General features: G+C 54.7%; 1 protein-coding gene across 3 annotated transcripts in view; it reads left to right on the plus strand.

Moving 5' to 3' along the window:
* The first annotated feature begins 468 nt into the window (after positions 1–468).
* Positions 469–19921, plus strand: part of EPHB2 (EPH receptor B2) — a 194859-nt gene continuing 175406 nt past the window's right edge. For 2 of the 3 annotated variants that reach the window (XM_047792387.1, XM_047792388.1), the window contains exon 1: positions 469–674. In XM_047792387.1, coding sequence (XP_047648343.1) covers positions 614–674 — 61 coding nt within the window. In that variant the 5' untranslated portion in view covers positions 469–613. The remainder of the gene's footprint in view (positions 675–19921) is intronic. The other variant, XM_047792389.1, reaches the window with a different exon arrangement.

Genomic DNA, 19921 nt, shown 5'->3' on the forward strand with positions numbered 1-19921 from the left:
GCTGAGGCGAGGGGGTGGCACCCCCGGCCCTGACAGGTAGGGCCAGCCCCACTTTGGGCAGCCCCTTCCCCCGCCCTCCCCCCGGGTCCCCTTTCCCTGCCCCTGTCAGCCGCGCCAGACGCTCTCCGGCTTTGCAGCATTCAATAAAAATTCAGAAACATTTGGGCTGAAATCGCTGCTTTATCTGGAGGAGCCACAGCGCCGGGAGAGACCACTGCTGCGCAGGGGGGGCCAGGGGTCTCCGTCGCCCCGGCGCGCGAGGTGTCCGCGCTCTGGCGCCCGCGCGGCCCCCGGGTGGCCCCGCGGACGCTGGGGGCTGGGGCTCCGGGGGCGCGCGCAGCCAGCTGGGGTCCCGGGCGCGCGCGGGGGGCGGTGTTCCGGCTGGGCTCCCCCCGCGCCCGCGGCTCAGGTGGGCCGCGCCCAGCGCTGGCGGAGCCCGGGTCCCCGTTCTGCCCGGGCTGGATGGCTCATTCTGCTGGCTGCGCGGTGGCGGCGGTTGTGTGTGCGCCGCGCCTCGCCGCTCCCCCCGGCCCCCCGAGCCCCGGGCGCGCGCTCCCGCCCGGGCCGCCCGGGCCCCGCGGCGCCGCGGCCCGAGGCTCCGGGAAGCGCAGCCATGGCCCTGCGGAGGCTGGGGGCCGCGCTGCTGCTGCTGCCGCTGCTCGCCGCCGTGGAAGGTGAGCGGGGCGGGCGGGCGATGGGGGCGGGGAGCGGCCGGGCACGGGCGGCCGCCGGCGCCCACCTCCGCCCCGCGGCCGGCAAAGTTTGCCCCGGGGCTCGCGCCGGGCGCAGGTGGCCGCGGGGAGGTGTGTCCGGCCGCGCCGGGAGGCGCGGGCCCCGCGGGCGCCCGGGAGCGGCGGGCGCTGATTGACTGTGCCAGGAGGAGGCGAAGGGACCATCTTGCCGAGGCTTTGTAGCCAGCCCGGCGAGCGCCGCCCAGGGCCGGGGGCTGCCCACGCGCGCTCGCCGCCCCCGGCCCGCGCACCCCCTGAGCGCGGGCCTGGCCTTGCTCGGAACCGGGTGGAGGGGCGCCGGCCGGGGGGCCCGGCGCGCAGTCGGGGCTGGAAAGTTTGGCAGGGAGCGAGGGAGGGAGGCACTGCGACTGGCCGCGGTGGGGGCTCCGGGTCCGCGCCCCCGGGATGGGATCGGAGCCCCGAAGAGCCGGGACTGGCAGAGTAGAAGTGAGAGCGCCAGCCCTCCGCGCTGGTGCCTGCCCATCGCCCGCGGCGTACAATGGGGTCCCCTCCCCTGGAGGGCTACGGGGGGATGGGTCCGTGGGCATCTTGGCTGCGCGAGGTCTCCGGGCACCCCTGCCGGCCACCGCCCCGCTGGCGGCAGAGCTCAGCGTGGCCGCTGGAGCCCCGGGAACTCTCCAGCTGCCGCCAGGGCCGGACCAGATGCTCTTGCCATGTGTTGGCCTTGGCCAGGGTCGCTGGGCCCTCTCCCCATGGCGTCGTGTGTTGGTCCCACCCGACCCCGGAGGGGACAGGGGTGGCTTCCAAGTCTCCTGAGCCAGTTTGCTCTGGAGGGAAAGTTAGTGGGGTCTGGGTGTGTCCACCAGAAATGGCTGAGCCTGTAGGGCAAGAAATGAATATGAATAATGGTTCTCATGTGTACTGCACTTTACAGTTTTCAAACCGCTTTACAGTTTATGAAGTACTTTACACTATATGCGGCTCTCTGTGGTTTACAACGTGCTGCACAGTTGACAAGGTACTTTAAGCTTTACAAAGTGCTTTCCCACCCACAATTTTGTTGGATTTCCCCAAAATAAGTCTTCCACGGAAGCCAGGTGGGGTGATTCTTACTTCCTTTTAATAGAAAGGGAAACCAAGGCTCGGAGAGTCAGTGTCTCTGCAGTGGTCGTTGGGTGATGAGAATAGAAAGGGATCTGAAGTGTCTGAAGCTTGTGCTCTGTTCTTTTTGCTGGGGTCGTCTTGTTCCTAAACAGAGTGACCTCTTCCAGGATTCTGCCACCATAGGGCTGAGGGGGTACTCTCATCTTGGGCCATTTTGGGGTGATGTGAACCCCTTGCCCTCTTGCAGCTCAATAAATGCATACATACGTACGGAAAACAAACAAAAACCCAGACTGGACCAGGCACGGAGGCCTCTGGGAAAGGCACGATGGGGGAGCCCGGGCTCTAACTTTAGTTTCTCGTTCAGTAATGAGTGCTTTAGTGACCACAGTTCAGGGGGTGGAGGGGTGTCCCTGGGTGGCAGCCATAGTTTCTGGCACCGAGGCAGCTGTTCTCCAGCTCCTGGAGGATTTGGAGGCTGCCCGAGGTTTCCCGGAGTGGGGCCATGGGGGCACGGAGGGTGCTACGGGCCCTGGGTGTGGAGGGCAGCCCCTGAGGCCTGGCCGCTGGCGGGAGCTCCCTGGAATATGACTGAGGTACCACTTATTAGCTCTGGCTTTGGGGAAATGACTCATGCGTTGGCCCGCTATACATTGGGATGTTTACAGTATTATGGGGAGCTTGGCATAAATATTGCTATTTGGGTTGTAGTCAGCGGTGCTGGAGGGGAAGAAAATTGGCCCCTCTCACGTTGGAAACGGCCTGGGTGTGTTTTTAATTACTGTGAGGTAGATGGAAGGGCCACGTCTGTCCGGCCACGGTCCTGGCCGGGAGTGGTTGGAACCTGGTGGGCTCTGGCCGGACTGGACCCCGAGCCCTGGACACAGGGCTGATGGGCAGCTGATATCACAGGAAGGGATGGCTGCCTGGGCTGCCGCTTGGGGGGCAGGGTGGGAGGAGGGCTGCAGTGGGCACCCCAAACCTTGCTTTAGACTATTCCTTCGCCTCCGGGGACACTAAGGAGTCTAGTTCATTAAGGGTTAAGAAGGAGCTGGCCTCCTGGGGCCATGGTGTGAGGTGGAGGTCAGAGGCCCCGCTTCTCATTTACTGGGAGACCCAGGGTCAGCTCCCTTTCTTAGAGGGGGCTCAGTTTCTCTGGATATAACATGCCCGACCTACCCTCTTCGGGTGCCATCACATGCACCCCACCGCCCCTCCCAGAGCCTCCGTTTTCTCCTGTGTCGAGTGAGGGTCATCACGCCAGTCCCGCCTGTCTCCCAGGCATGTTTGTGAGCTTCAGACCCAAAACAGATGGGAAAAAGTCACCTTGAAGAGATGTGTGGCCTTTAGGGGACGGAAGATGGGGATGGGCAGTGCTGCTTGTGACACAACTCCCAGAAGAGACAGGATCCCCTGGGAGCAGCGCGGTCTGTGGAAACAGATCTGAAGCTTGAGATGATGGGAGGGCAGCCCCGGGGACTCCTGGTACCCAGAGACATGTGGCCACCACCCCTTGCCCTTCCGCCTCCTTGTGCCCTGTAGTAACAAGGCTGTCCTGAGCATCAGGGACTAGGAAGTCCCCAGCCTTTGAGAGAGGAGAGGGTATGTGTGTGGTTTTGGGGGGTTTCTTCTGGGGGGGTGGGGGTGTAGGTTGGGTTAGGATGGTGAGCATCGTGTCTCCTCCAAACCATGAGACCTTCCAAAGGAAACCCAAGCCTGGGGCACCTGGAATGGGCACACGAGGAGCATGGAAGTGCCCTGGGGACACGTCCCACAGGAGAAGAGGCCAGTGATGATGGAATCCAAAAGCTGAAGTCTAGAGAAAACCAGACTCCTCCGTGCATTTGTTCTTTGGATTTCCAAACAGTCACAGAGCTGCTCCTCGAGCGAGTGTGGTGCTGGGCCCTGGGACGGGCAGGGAGGTAGGGGACAAGTGACGGGGAAACAGTTGGCAAGGTATAATGTGATAAGTGTGTTCCGAGGGCTGCCAGGACGAAGTTGTGAACCACCTGGGGCAGCAGAAGCTGTTGAGGATAGAAGACGATTGCCTTGTTTCTCATGGCTTTCCTCTTTGCCTCACTTTCTCACTTCCCACTCTCTCTGCCACGACACCCTCTCAGCCACCTGTCACTAATGAACTGTGCTCCCCCAAAGTTAAGGAAGTTGTGTTTGGGACCAAGAGGATGAGGGGAATCTTGCCTGGAAGAAGAAAGCATGTGTGTAAAGACCCAGACGCATGATCAGGTCCTTGCTTGGGTGTACCTGAGGGAGATGGGTGCCGAGGGCAGCAAAGGGGGCAGGAGGCTGAGAATGGAGAGCAGGGCTTGGATGGAAGGCTGAGGAGCTAGACTTGATGCTGAGGGCAGTGGGGAGCTCTTGAAGGTTCTGGAGCCATTGAGGGAGCCATTGGCTTTGGGATGGTCACTGCCTTCTAGTGGGTGGGCTGTTTAGGTGAACCAGACCTTGTCCTGCACAGTCAAGAAAAGCCAGCTTGTCTGTGCCTTGCTAGACTGTGAGCTCTCTGAGGGAGCTTGTTTGGCTCATCTGTCTGGCCACAGTTGTGGTAAAAAAGAGCCCTGTTCAAATGCCGTCGCCCAGAGGCCTTCCCTGATGACCTCCTGTGAAACAGACCCAGTTCAGACACTTTCTGTCCCTCCTGCTTTGTTTTACTTCCTAATACCCACTGCCACCTGAAATGGTATCAGAGATCTGTTGGTTTCCTTGCTGAGTGTCCTTTTTGCCCACTAGACTAAACTCTGGGAGGGAAGCGGTTATTAATTTGCCATGTTCGCTGCAACAGCCCAGCGCCTTGAACTCGTCTCAGCCACATGGGTGGCCAGTAACTGAAAGAGTTAGCTAAGGAACATTGAATGAATGAATGTTGAGTGAATGAATAAATGAACATATCGCACTGGGTTATACAGTAAGTTTCAGGAGAGTGATACAGGGGTGGAGGAGAGAGTCATCTGGCCACAGAGATGAAGGAAATCTTCCCAGAGGAAGGCAGAAGGGATGGTGTGAGTGGGGATCCAGGATGCAGGAAGTGTCTGGGAATAATGAAGAGATCCGTACAGCCAGAGCTAAGGGTTCAAATGGGCCGGCAGCAGCTGTATGCTAGGCAGGTCTCCTTCTTACAGGGGTGGAGGGTGCCTGCCTGCACCCTCCCCCAAACACTTCTTGTCTCCCCCACCCCCAGCCCAGCCCTCTGCTGGACCCGCCTCTTGGGCATTCCCTATCTAAGACCCAGCGACCTTCAGTGGGATTAATTTAGAATTGGTTTTCCTTTTATGTTTATTTCTCCTGCCTCTCATTTTTAAAGGAGGCTGCTTTCATGTATTCCTCTTAGCCAGGAAATCAGGGCTTAGATTTAAAGCCCGAACGCTGTAGAATTCAAAAGCCAGTTGACTTATTCATTCATCCATCCTTATATTTTAAAAGAGTCACCAAGCACTTCCTCCATGTCAGGTGCAGGGGTGGGAGAAGGGGTTCTGCCTTTGCTGGGAAACAAGGGCAGTCGGCTTCACAGACAGGGTGGAACAGAGGAAAGGCGCAGCCTTAGGGGCAGTCAGACTTGAGCTCGAATCCCAGCACTGCACACCGTGTGCCCTGGGCCAGGAGCTAGACTGCATTGCCTCAGGGGTTCCTGTGGACACTACATAAAGTCAGGCTCATGGCTGTGGACAAAAGAGGCTGCTCTCAGCCCCTCCAAGGTCCTTATCCTGGGAAGGCCTGGGAGTGTGGTCAGTGGTGGCTGTGTCCTAATTTGCTCCCCCTTGGGGAAGATTTTTTTTTTCTCCTTTTTAGGCTTGCACCTGTGGCATATGGAAGTTCTCAGGCTAGGGGTCCAATCAGAACTGCAACCATTGGCCTACACCACAGCCACAGCCATGCTAGATCTGAGCCCAATCTGTGACCTACACCACAGCTTGCAGCAACAATGGATCCTTTAACCCATGGAGTGAGGCCAGGGATTGGAACCGCATCCTCATGGATACTAGTCAGGTTCTTAACCCACTGAGCCACAGTGGGAACTCCTGACCCCCCCGACTTGGTCCTTAGATTGTTCGGGCAGCAGATCAGCCCTCAGTGTCTCCCCCAACCCATCACACCAGGCTCCCAACTGCCCCCAGCCTTGGGATGGCAACCCCACAAGTGTGGGCAGGCCCAGAGCCCCCATCTCCACCTCCTGCTTCAGGGCCCTGTCAGGGGCAAATACTTGGTTCTTACAATGGCAGCCAGTTGTGTGTGGTGGGGGTTTTCAGCTGGGGTCCACAGGCCTTCTTAGTCATGGGGCTCTGGGATCACCCTGAAATTATAGTAGAATGTTGAATGTTAATATGGGTTTTCTTAGGAAGAGGGGCCTTAGCTTTCGAGATTCTCAAAACAGTTGTGAAAACACAAGCCTGTACGCAGGCTCACAGTGGGGGGCCTGAGTCCAGTGGCCCCACTGCCAGCCCCTCTGCCCTGCTGTGGCCCTGGTCCCTCCTGGGGGCTGTCCTTACAGGTGCTTTTGGCCCCCTCCACTTCTTCGAGGTTTTGCATTGGCCCCAAAGCAGGGGGCAGGGGGTGGTGTGTGCAGGTTCTCTGGGCAGCTGTGCTGGCTACTCAGCAAGGCCCAGGGTAGCAGCTGGTCAGCTCTGCCTGCCCAGAGCTCAGCTAGGTGCTTCGTCTGGAGCTTGGACCCCTGCACGCAAAAAGACCCCTACAGGAAGGGGCAGATGGAGCTAGCTGGTGACAGGAGGCCTGGGCTAGAGAAGGCAGAGGAGCTCGGCTTCCTCTGAGGCTGGAGGGGTGAGATCAGGATGGCCTCCTGGCAGAAGTGGACCTGGCCTGCACCTCTGACCAAGGGCCCCATCCTGTCTCGTGGCCCGACCTGCTTGCCTGACTTAGTTGGAGATTGGGTAGCTCAGGATCGAGGCCAGGGATCTGTATTTTTAATACACTCCCCAGGCCTTTCAATTGGGCAGGCACATTTGCTCCCCAGCGGCCTAAGATAAAACACCGGACTCCTGGGAAAGAGGAAGAGAAGGCTCAGCAGGAAACTGGAAAAGACTGAAATGAAGTGAAATCAATCAGAGTTAGTGCCCACCAGCCCAGTCGGCCTGCCTGCTGGTGAACCGAGGAAGGCTGGGCTGGGCTGGGCTGGGGGGAGGGTGGGGCAGAGAATATTTGCACACCTCTCAGGGGTGGGGGTGGGGGGCCCAAGAGCGCAGCTTCCTGATTGGGATCAGCTGTCTGATAAGGCTGCCTTGAAAGCATTTTAGGGTTTTAGGACCTTTTAAAGCAGGTGCCTTCCGGAAGGTGGAGGGAGGAGACACGTCTCCTGAGCACATCTGTGTTCCCCGGAGGGGCTTTCTTAGCCCACCTTTGCCTGGGCTGTGCTAAGTGAGCTTCCTGAAGCCATCTGTAGCCCTGCTGCAGCCACTGGGGATAGGGGTGTCCTCAAGGAGGAGACGTCTGCTCTGTGGCCTTGAGCAAGTGATGTGCTCTCTGAGCCTCAGTTTCCTGTTCTGTCAGCTGGAGATATGGCCTGTCGGAGGCCCGTGGGGAGGATTCAGGGTGAACCTGTATAAAGTGGCCAGCAGAACAGCCTGACCCGTGTCTGGGCTGGTATTCGTCAGTTGTCCTTTGCTGTGAAATGTCAGCACCCCCACTCCTTGCCAGAAGACTTGCTCCTTTCTCTGAAATCCCAGAGCCCTTTGGCCAAGCCTGACCACTTTCTCCCTTGCTTCATAAGCAGCATAGCCTGGGGGTTACAAGGATGTCTGAAGTCGGACTGTCCTTTACTGTGTGTCCTCTGGCTGGTTACTTAACCTCTCTGAGCCCTGGTTCCTTCATCTCAAAAACAGGGATAATAAGAGTTCTTGAGAGGGTTGTGAGGAGTGAATGGTTTAATCCATGAAAGATGACACAGACTGAGTGTGTATATCTCTGTGTGATGAGCACACAGTAAATATTAGCTGTGGCTGTTTTTCGATACCAGTGGGAAACCAGATTCAGGGTCCAGGGACATGGGTGCTATTTTACTAGAGGGCTCTGCCTCCACTCCCCTTGCTCCCTCTTCACTTAACTCCAGGAAAAAGCGAAAGATACAGGTGGGTTTTTTTTGTTGTTTTTTAGGGCCGCACTCATGGCACATGGAGGTTCCCAGACAAAGGGTCAAATTGGAGCTACAGCTGCTGGCCTGCGCCGCAGCCACAGCCACGCTGGATCTGAGACACGTCTGTGACCTACATCATAGCTCAAGGTAATGTCAGATCCTTAACCCACTGAGTGGGTCCAGGGATTGAACCCACAACCTCATGGATCCTAGTCGGATTCGTTTCCGCTGCGCCACGATGGGAACTCCCAAAGATACAGAAGTAACTTCTGAGTCTGACTCTTGTTGAGTAGATGGCGGGCCCCTCCAGCCTGCCCCTGTAGTTCCCTTTGAGGTTTTCCTTAAGGGTCCATACCCACCCCAGTTCGGCCCCCCTAATCCCAGAAAAGGGACAGGATCTTCTGTGGCTCTGCCCTCCTTCTTGGCCCTGTGCCTGCCAGCCACCAGCTTCCATATGTGATAATGATAACAGCTGCCTGTTCTCGTGCCTGATGCTCTGCTAAGGGCATGGTACATGCCGTCTCATGTAGCTGCCCCGACGCCTGGTGGCTTTGTATTACGCCCATTTTATAGATGTGGAAACTGAAGCTCAGAAAGTGACTTGCCCAAGGACACATAACTAGGGAGTGAGAGGCAGTGATTCGAACCCAGGTCTGGGGGGCTTTGAAGCTCATGCTGTTCACTGCCACGCAAGCGACCTCTGGAATGTACCTCCGGGCTCAGAGGAAAGGCTTGGCTCTGGCGGGGGTCTCCGAGGCAGCCATCCAGCCTCTGACTCCATCAACATCCTGAGATAATGCAAGCGGGAGGGTTCTGGAACTCACAAACCTGCCATAAAAATGCAATCTCTGTCATAATGGTCAGAATAATGTTGTTGTAACTTAAACAAATCGGGTGTTAACTCATTGCATTGCGAGGGGCGACTCCACAGAGAACTGGGGTTATGGAATAGTCACAGGGCCATCCGTAGCTTGTATTTCTAAAACTATTAGCTCATCAGCTTTTCACAGCCACCCGGTAAGGGAGCAGGAGCCACGGGTCCCATTTTAGAGATGGGGAAACTGAGGCCTGGGGGGATAACACAACTCATCCAAGGTCAGTGGCCAGACCGAGCCTGGAGCCCACGGCCAGTCTCAGTGGCCCAGAGATCGTCAATCTAATTTGAATTCTTAGCCAGCATTTTAAAATCAAGAGCATTTACAGTGAAATCCTGTTCCTGGCTTTGTGAAAAGTCAGACAATCTGGCTTCACGAGGCCCACATTCCCACATGGCCACAGTTGGCTGGAGCCGAATAGTGGCTGCCTCTTCAGACAGAACACGTGAACACGGCGGTAGCTCACCACCAGTTTGCATCTCTCATTTGTGTTACTTGTCTGGCTCTTGTAGGGTTCAAGTTTGCCTCCAAGATCTACCCCTGTGTCTCTGTGTGATCGGAGGAAATTGTTTCTTCTCCCGGGGCCTCAACTGCCTCTTCTCTAAAATAAGGAGGTGGGACCCAGTGGTTTCAGAGGCCCCTTCCAGCTCCAAGATCCAACACTCCAGGCAGGGGAGGGGAGAGCTAGAAAAGCCCAGGGCTCTGCCCCGGGAAGTTGCTTAGTTATCTATTGTGCCTAATAAGCCACCCCAAGATTTAGTATCTTAAAACAACCGTGGTTTGTTATTTCTCCCAATTCAGTGGTTGGTTGAGTTTCACTGGGCATTTATTCTGCTCCATGTGGTGTCAGCTGGGATCCCTCATGGGCTTGCTTGCCCTCAGCTAGGCTGGGCTGGAAGGCCCTGCTGGGGAGGGCTGGCAGGCCGCCCCCCCCACCCCTCGCCTCACTCCTCAAGATCTCTCACCCATCCTTAGTCCAGATGGAGCTGCTCTCTGTGGCGGCTGGCTCCCAAGACAGTAATGTAGAAACTGGAAGACTTCTTGAGGCCTCGGCTGAAATGTCCACAAAACGTCACCCCTGCAGCTGGAGTAAGCCACAGAGCCATCTCAGATTCATCCCAGGCTTATGCATCCAGTTCAGGGAGAGCGGAAATAACACTGGCCTTGACTTTCTGTTCAGTCATTAAAGGGAAGTAGCGCTTCCTGCTAAGGGTTTACCATACACCTGCCTATGTGTTGCCTGTAGTCTTCGGCAAGTATTTGAAGGTGACGTTCAGAGCTCTGTCCTCCACCTGCCCACTTCACTTTGTGCACACCTCACTTCATGCTCTGGGCCAACCTGTGGTCCAAACTTAGCTGTAGGCCCCCTTCGTGGGAGGTGGCTTTGTGTTTAGCGACAGCAGGTAGAGCTGGTGGCCACACTGGGAGACGACCTGCCCCAGGGAGTTTCTAGTCTAGTGCAGGGTAGGGGTAGCAGGAAGCCAGAATCCTCACTTCCTACTTCTCTTCCCTCCTCTCCCACCCCATGCTTGGTTCCCTACATTGGCTTTGCATGCTCTCTGCCTCTCCTGAGAAGACAGGGTCTCTCCAGTTCAAGGTCATGGCCTGGAGCAGGTCACATCACCCCTCTGAGCCTCGGTTTTCTTATTGCCACATAAGGAGTCGTAATTTAACCACCTCAGAAGGCTGTGCCAAGGAGCAACTGTGTCCTTCATTCAACTATAAAAGAACCTATAATGGTGTGACTGTGGTTTGTCACTCCCGCCTTGGCCGGGGGCCACCATAGAAGCAGGAAAGCCCTGGAGGAAACCAGAATGTCTAAAGGCATTGGTTGGCCAGTTGCTATGAGATGTAAGTGTGAGCCCCAGATTGGCCCAGAGCACATAGTGAAGTAAGTGAGTGGGGGACCCCGAACTCTAGGCATCCCCTCCAAAGCCGTGTGGAAGACTATGGGCAACCCCCAGGCAGATTTTCTGGTCAAAGCATCGGCAGGAGACAGGGCTTTTCTTTGCTGACTGACAGGAACCAAACCTATACAGATACTATCCATACAGATAGGAAACCATCAGAGTCCTGGCGGGAGACCCCAGCCTCACGAGCTGGCCAGGTTGTGAGTGAGTGAAGTGAGCTGATTGCTCCACAGATAGCAGTGCCCCACCCACCCCCGGAGAGGGCGTGTCGTGTCTAAAGAAGGCAGGTGCTGCCCACTCCTGACCATGTTGCTGTGCCAGGATCAAGGCTTTGCCAGACTTTCTGATTTCCAAGTTCTGATGTTTGTGGAAAAACTGGTTTTTAAATGTTTGCTCGTTTTATTCTAAAATACAGTCCTGGCCAAACCAAATCGTGTTTGCTGGCTGGATTTGGCACACTGGCTGGCAGCTTACAATCTCTAGCTGAGGTGTTTGGGGGAGAGACATAGCGAGGGAGTTGCTACCTCCACTTTTCAGATGGAGGCGTTGAAGTTCAGAGAAGTGAAGTGATTTACCCAGGCTCACACAGCCCGTAGGCGGTGAAAGGGTCAGAAGTGCCTTGAACTTCCCTCTGGGGTTTCTGCTTGCTACCTTCCAGAACAGTCCAGGAGCAGAAACTCCTGCTTGCAGGCATCTATCATGTTTGAACGCAGGGAGCATGTCTTCCTTTAGTTTCTCCTTTGAGGGTAGAGTTGGTGGAATGGAAGACACGTGGTCTTGGATTCGAACCACGCCGGCTTGGACACTTACAGCCCGACCTTGGCCCTTTTGACTCCTTTGAGCCTTAACTCTTTGAGCCCCAGTTTCTTCCGTGGTATAATGTTAGAAAAGTTTCCTGGAAGAGGTGGCTTCTAAGATGCTCAGGAAGGAATAGCCGAGCAAAGAGGCAGCAAGGCAGGCATTCCAGGCAACGGGACAGCATCTGCACAGATCCGAATGGGAGGCCCGTGAGTGCAATGTATTGGGGGAGCTGGAGAGAGTCCTGTGTGGCTGAGAACAGGGCATGCCAAGCACCGGGGTGGGGTGCAAGCTGCCTGGCCCCAGCAGGGAGAGAGCGTGGGGTCAACATTCCCATTATGGTGACGACATATGTCCACAGCACCAACTTGTCACTTGGCCTGAGTCCATGGGAAGCCGGAAGGACAAAAAGCATCTGAAACGTGTAAGTGGGGAGAAAGCGGCTTAGCGCACAGTGGGATGCGTCCCGCCTGAATGGGGCTTCTCCGCCTCTCACGGGGAGGCAGAGCCTGGGAACAGCCTCGGCCAGAGCCTGCGGGGCCTTTCTGGAACCCACGAAAGGCTGTGGCCCAGGGAGTCTGTTCAAGTCAGGGCCCTGGCCTGTGTGTCCTCTTGCCCGTCCCCATCAGTGTCAGCTGTCACTCCTCACGGCCTCAGATGGCAGCTCCCGCAGCTCTTGGGAGAACAATCGAAAGCGCTCCTGAGATGCCAAGGAGGCCCTGTCACTGGATGTCCCTGAGCCACCCCAAAACCCGGCCACACCAGCAAAGCTCGGGACTCCCTTCTGACTGGCCCCTTCTGGAGTTAAAGGGTTCTGACGAGGCCAGGCCCCTTGGCCTGGGTCCAGGGACATAGGAGAGGCAGGAGATGCTGGAGGGGAGATCTGGGACTTTGGAGATAGGCAGACTGTCCAAATTCTGGCTTCTCCACTCACCAGCTGTGTCACCTTGGGTGAGTCATTTCCCTCCTCGGCCTTGGTTTCTCATCTGGAACATGAGGATAATATCACCTGCCCCATGGTGGTGTTTCGGGAATTCAGAGAGACAGTGTATGAGAAGCAGGTGTTTACCCAGTCCGTGTTAGTCTCAGTTCCCAGCCGTTCAATGATTAGTAATTGTAGCAGTAATAATAATAGTAGCAACTAGCGTTTATTGAGGGTTTAGGTGTTTGCTATTGTTACCTACATCCTGGAGACAAACAAATTAAGGCTTAGAGAAAGTAAATAATTTGCCCACGGTCATTCAGCCAGTAATGGTGGAGCCAGAATCCCAATTCAGGCAGCTTGACTTCAAGATAGATCAATTACTTTTCTTCTTTTAATCTTTCAGATATACAAGACATTTTAAGGTGTGGGAAACAGCCACACATCCTTCCGCAAGATCCAACAATTGTGAACATTTTGCCACATTTGCACCCCTCTTTGTACTTGTGTGTGTATATATATCTGTATTTTTTTCTGAACTATTTGAACATAAATTGCCGACATCAACAAACTGATGTTGATTGAGAATTGATCCATATTATGTCTAAGACTTAACAGCTATATGATTGTTGGGGGTTTTTTTGCCATATCCGCGGCGTGAGGAAGTTCCCAGGCCAGGGACTGAACCCGTGCCGTAGCAGCAACTCATTGCTACACCAGTGACAACACCAGGTCCTTAACCCACTGTGCCCGCAGGGAATGCCTTAACCGCTGTTTCAGATCACTTTCCTGGCACACAGTAGGGCTTGAATATTGGCAGCAGCTGGGAAGAATCACTGGCATTACCTTGGCCTGACCAGAAGCTCCCCCTGTATTGACCTCATTTGGTCCTTGCCGTGGCTTAGGAGGGAACTGGTCGTGGTAAATTCATTTTCAGAGGGAGGAAGACAGACTCAGAGGTCGAGGAACTTAGAGCAGAATGTGAGGCTGGGGTTTGCACCTGTGTCTACTCGACAGCAAGGCCGGATCTGCTTTTCTCCCCTTTAGGTTTATGCCTGTTTTGGCCACCAGAGCACAGGCCGGGGCGGCATGTGGCAACTTCACTCCCAGCTGTAGTTGGGCACAGCCCTTTCTCTCTGGGAATCAAGGGAGAATTATAGAAGCCAGTGGGCTTGATGAAATTGAGGACCAGCCCACGGTCCACATTTAATCAAGTGCTTATGAGGGACTCAGGTGTCTAGGGGTTTAGAGCTTCTAGAATCCACCATGCTAATTCATGTTGCTCCCTTGCCTGGGTATCCTTCTTACCTGCTTTCTCTGGATAATTCATGCTGCTTCTTAAGACCAAGCTTGAGTGTCTCCTCCTATTTGAAACCTGCCCTGACCTCTCTGATCCCTCCCCCTTCTGTGTATAGTGTTGAACTGCCCGTGGCGGCTTCTCTGTTCTTGATGGCGCCTTGTATGTACCTCTTTTATATTGCCTAGGTTAGACCATACTGGGTATTGTGTCAGTAGGTCTGGTTTACTCCCCAGCCATACTGGGAGATCCTCAGTCATACTGGTTGAATAGTGTACAATTGGAGAGGTGAGCAGTTGGGTAGGAAATTGAGTGATTGATGGCTAGATGGATAGATGCTGAGTGTCTGCCTGGATGGTTGGATGAATGATGGACAGATTGAGAGATGGATATAGGAATAGAGAGAAATAGAGATAGAGAAGGGATGGTTTGATGGGGATTGCATGGGTCGGAGGGATGGTTAAATGGGTGGATGGATGGATGGTTGGGTGGATGGATGGATAATGGCAACATCGTTGCCTGTTTTAGATGGTTGGATATATGGATGGAAGAATGAACAAACAGGAAAAACCAGAGTGCATTTCTCCCCCTCAGATTCCCTTTGGCATCTAGACTGTGATATTTCCTTATTTTCCACCTTCTGGACTTAGAGAGAACTGGCAAACAGCACACTCCCCAGGTTTCAAGAAACCTTCTGAGCCACTGACTATGGATTTGCCAAAGTTTCTGCACTGGGGAGTTCCAGAGAAGTTGGCCCCCAAAGTGAATTTCTGTAAAGAAAATCCTATTTTCCCGTTGACTTGGCTCACACTTTGGGAGCTACTATGTTCCTGCTGTCAGGGGCTGGTGCTCTCCGAGGCTGGTGACAGGTGGGGGAAGAGCTGGAACTCCCGGGGGCATCAGCTGCCCTGAGCTTCCACTCACTCAACCTTGAGAGAAGACTGATGCTGGCCAGGAGCATAGGAGCTTGGAGCCAGGGGGAACAGATTTGGCATCTGGTCCCAGAAGCCTTAGCTGCCAGTAGGATACTGTGTTGCTAGGCTTCTGGGATAGCACACTCAGCCTCCTCCAGGCTTACCCATTTCCATTCATCTGTCCATGCATCCTTCCGTCTTTCCCATCGTCCTAGCTTCCTTCCTTCTATCCATCCATCCATGCTTTCTTCCGTCTGTCTGTCCATTCAGCATTCATTTCTGAAAGCCTCCGGGATGCTAGGGGACCCAGGGGGGAATTGATCAGAATTGACATTCTCATGTCAAAGAGTTATATCTCAGAGCGATAGGCGATGTCTCCTTCCTCTTCCTCCTTGTCCATCCCTTCTTTTCCTTCCCCTTCTCTTTCTATTCTTTTCTCTTCCATTTTCAATATCATCAGCAGCAGCAGCCTCTCACCATCGAGTTGCTATTAAGGACTAGGGACCACACTAGCTGCTTTTCTGATGTGTTCTCATTTATTCCCCTCAACAACCCTGCCTAATAGTTACTAACAGTGATTTTGCCAATAAAGAGGTTTAGAGATATTCGATGATGTGATCGATACATACCTGGGTGTGAAATGGAATTTGTTGAGTGCAAAGGGGAAATGTCTTCTAGCCTGGGCAGGCGGAAGGTGTATTTGGCCAGGTAGGACTTTTGACACACAGTGAATGGATGGAGGGCGTTCTTAGCAGAGGGAACAGCTTGAGGCTGGAGAGGAGCAAGTTTGTAGAAGCCACAGTGAATGAAGTTGTACAAAGGAAAAAGGGTGATGAGGCTGAGTCAGGTAAGAGAGGCCTTGAATGATAAGCTATGGTGTTTGAACTTGATGCTGGAGGCGGTAGGGAGCCAGGGAAGGAAATCAGACGCAGGGAAGGATGCAGGAGGATGGTCATCGAGGCTGGTGTGGAGGGAGGATCCAGAGTGGGGAGAGGCAGGCTCCGGGCTGGGAGGGGCCGTGTGGGTCTGGCCTGGATTAAGCCAGACCCTGGGTGCAAGCTAATCCTGCCCAGATAGCCACTCTGGTCATGGGAGAGGCGGGAATGTAGGGGACATACTGGGAGGGGGGCTGGAATGACGGGGATCCTTACAGAGTGAACATGTCAGGGAGGGTAGCTGCCTGGTCCCTTGCTCCCCTCCCGGAAGCTCTCCAGCTTCTCCAGGGAGCCCCCAGGAGCCTGCCCCACCCCCACCCACTTCACCCCTTGGTGCCAGGGAAAGGTGGTGGGCACCTGGCTGGGGCTCGGCAATCCCGCAGAGCCTGGGCAAGCCCAGCAGCACGCCAGGAACCATCCCAGCATGCAGGGAGGGTACTAGAGCTGGGCATGTGGGGACACGGAGGCCCATAAGGGGAGAGCACCTGCCCGGGGTCACACAAGGCCAGCTGCAGGCCTGGAACTAGGTCTGTAGCTGCTAAAAGTCTTTCCAACAGAGATAAGACCTTTCAAGCCCATGGTTCCCTCTTCGAGCAGTAGAGATTTGGGTGAATAATTTAACATCTGCCTCTAGCCCTTTAGAGAATATGATGGGATAAAAATAAATGATGGACATCTAAAAACTGACTTAACCATTCTGACCTTCAGCTTGCCCTTCTGTAAAATGGCAATAGTGATAGTGACACAAACAAAACATCATTTAGTCATTGTCCTCCCCATAAGAATGTCAGCTTCGTAAAGGCAGGGATGTTTGTCTCTTGTTTACTAGTGTTCGGCGTGGTGCCTAGGACATAGTAGTTGTAATCAGTTTCATTCAGTTATCAATGAATGAATGAATGAGGACTAGCCATCATGTATGGGCTCCCTCCAGTGTGCCAGGCACTCAACCCTTTCCATGTCGAGTCCTCCCTAATCCTCACAACAACCCTGTGGGTAGGTATGATTATCCCCACTTTACAGATGAGGAAACTAAGGCTCAGAGAGGTGACACAGGACTTGCCCATGGTCACAGGGTTCCTGGGTGATGGGACTGAGAGTAAAACCCTGCTCTGGAGTTCCCAATTGTGGCACAGTAGAAGTGAATCCAGCTAGTTACCATGAGGTTGTGGGTTCAACCCCTGGCCTTGCTCAGTGGGTTAAGGATCCAACCTTGCCGTGAGCTGTGGTGTAGGTCACAGATGCGGCTCAGATCTGGCGTTGTTGTGGCTGTGGTGTAGGCCAGCGCCTGTAGCCGATTCAACTCCTATCCTGGGAACCTCCATGTGCTGCAGGTGTGGCCCTAAAAAGACCAAAAAAAAAAAAAAAAAACCAAAACCCAAATCCCCTGCTCTGTGTGGCCTTGCAGGCTGCACAGTTGCTAGAGTTGAATGAACACCGTGGTGTTTGGGGACCTATTTCAGAGTTTGGCACAGAGCAGGGGCTGGCTGTTTGGTGTTCCTTGCCCCATTCTCCCCAGGTCCCTTCCATGGACCTCAGTTTTCCCATCTTGAAAGCTCTGGGGCTGGATCCTGATCTTCTCATGGTCCTCCCACATGGACCTGCCACCCTCAGGAGGATGCTTTCGAAGCTGACAACTCTAGATTGTTCCAGAGATTGTGACCAACCCTTACCCCAAAGGGAAAAGACCTGGAGGTTTCTCCACACTCCCTCCCTCTCCCAGGACTGTAGCTCCTCCGTGGTCTTGCCCCTTGCTTCCCGAGGGGCCCCAAAGTGGCGTCCAGACAGATCCGCCTGGATAACCACACCCAGAGGCCTTCCGGGAGGGGCGTGTTCCCCGCTCCCCGACGGCATCCGTCCCGAGGTGCGAGGCTCCAGCTGCACGCGGCGGGCCGGGCTGCTGCTCTGTCTGGAGCACTGCTCAGAGAAACAAACACAGCTGTGTTTATTCCAGAAATTACACATCCTGATAATCTGCTCACTCGGGGTAATGCCTCCCAGTTAGGATCACAGGGGGAGCCAGGCCGAGTTTCCTGAATTTCTGGGCAGATTTTAATTCTCTGTGACAACTGTGCTGTGAGGCAGACGGACCTTGGCCAGCAGGTAGACCTCAGCCAGCGGGCACCTCGACTGTTACTTTGGAAGGTTTAGTCCTGAGGATGATGGGTGGAATCACCTGGGCATGAGATGCCGGGAGGAGGGGACCTTTTGCCTTGACACCTCCAAATCAGGAGGCTTGAGCCCGATGCCCCCTGCCCCATCCCTGGCCACACTGAGACAGAGACACAGGAACCTCTATTAGGGTAACATGACCTGGGATTGGATTTTGAAACTAATCATACTGTTTCTCTAAAGCATTTCCATGACCTCCTAGTGCTTTCAGGATAAAGACCCACCCTCTCCAGGGTCCAGAGGCCCTCTTAGTCTGGCTGCTGCCCATTCTCTGGCCCATACCCCTCACCCACCTCAGTCTAGCACTCTCCCCCATTCTGGCCTTTCAGTTCCTTACACTCCCTAGGCCTCCTCCTACCACAGGGCCTTTGCACAGACCGGTTCCTCTACCTGGGACACTGTTCCCCTCACTCATCACCTGGATGACGCTTACCCACCCTCTACTTTTTCAAAGATGTTTTCCCTGAGCTCTTAAAAGCTCTACAGGCTGATCTTTTAAACTCATAATTGTACAATAATTAATGTTATTTTTTTGATTCTCCCACCGCTCCTCTCTCTTCTGCCCGATTATACACCCCGCAAGAGCAGGAACTGTGATTCAGTTGCTTCATCACTAGAGGCCTGGGCCTCTCATACTGCCTGGTCTGTAGGAGGTGTTCAGGAGCCATGTATGGATTGGGAGAGAAGGAAGCAAGGAAGGCATGGTTCTCGGGAGAAGTGAAAGGAGGATACGCTTCTGTTTATTCTTTTGGGTGACAGTTGGCAGAGTGCTGTGACATCCATCATCTCCCTTTAATTGAACAGACTGGTATTGAAGTCTGCGGGGGACTTGGCACAGGGCCAGGCCCCAGGGTGGGGGGTGGGGATCCGAAGTGAATCAGGCATCACGGGTCTTGCCTTCGGGAGCTCGCGCGCTGGATGTGCACAGCCCCCTGGGAGGAAGGCCTGCTGGGATTGTGCTTCTGGATGGACGGATGAGGCTTCTGATACACAGCGAGGGGAAGTGGCTTGGTGGGGCCACTCAGTGGGTAAGTCCATTCATCCGGTGGACATCAAGTCTGCTGACCCTTCCCCGCCTTCTCTCTGACACTCTGATGGGTGGTCCTATGGGGTCCCTGGCCTCTGGGGCCCTGCAGCCAGCCTGGTGCCTTGACATCTAAGCCTCTTACCAGCCACGTGATGTGGACGAGTTATAGCGGGCCCTGCAGGCTGTCCTGCCCTGTGGTGCTTTCCTTCTATTTTCCGTCCAAGACTGGAAATACTATCTAGCGAGCAGGTGAGATGGTGATGATGCTAAGAAGAAAAATGGAGGGAAAGGGAGCCCAACCAGGACGTGGTTTCTACCTTGAGCAAGGCTGGAGCTGTGGAGAGTTTTGAGGAGGTGGCAGGATCTGACCTTTGGATGGAAAGCATTGCTCTGGCTGCAGTGAAAGGGAGATGCTGGGGACACGGGCAAGGCAGGGATCGGGGAGGAGCTTCTGCAGAGTCCAGGCAGGTCGTAGTGCTGGGACAGAGGTGGGGGAGAGAGGGCCTTGGTTTTGCTGGTTTGCAGCGGGTAGGGGAACGGGGCGAGGGAGCACCATGCGTCTCTTCTTGCTCTGACCCATCACCTCCTCCACCTGCCCCAGGAAGGCCCGGTTGGTGTTTGTAATGTGGAAGCATCTGTCTTTGTTTCTATCATAGATTAATAATTTATTGACAGCTCAATCCCCTGGCAGCTGTGTTGGCAACTCAGGCATGTGCTGGACCATTCTGGGGGGGCTGCAGGGCAAGGGGGGAGGACATGGGGAAAGGGCCTGGCCCGGGTCCAGGTCCAGCCAGGGTCAGGACCCTCTGGGTGACCTGGCACAAGTCCCTTCCCCAGCTCGGATGATGGTTTGTCCATCTGTAGAATAGGAGGATGAGACTTGGCACCTTCTGCCCTGGCCACCATAACCTCACGGCCAGCATCCTTGGGTCACACATATTAAGCACCTGCTGTGTGCTGGGATCCTTAGAGCAATGTGGAGAGGACTGTGCCTTTTTGCCATTCTTAAGGAGATCAGAGTCACAGTGAGAAGACTGGGTGAAACAAAAGACGTGTTGGGCCCAAGATGATTAACGAATGCATGGCCAGGGGCTACAGTGGAGGGCCACAGGTCGAGGGGCTCTGCACATGCACCAGCTGGATTCAAGTCCTGATCCAGCTCTTACTCCATGTGATCG

Source organism: Phacochoerus africanus, chromosome 8 (genome assembly GCF_016906955.1).
Source record: "Phacochoerus africanus isolate WHEZ1 chromosome 8, ROS_Pafr_v1, whole genome shotgun sequence".
Lineage (NCBI taxonomy): Eukaryota > Metazoa > Chordata > Mammalia > Artiodactyla > Suidae > Phacochoerus > Phacochoerus africanus.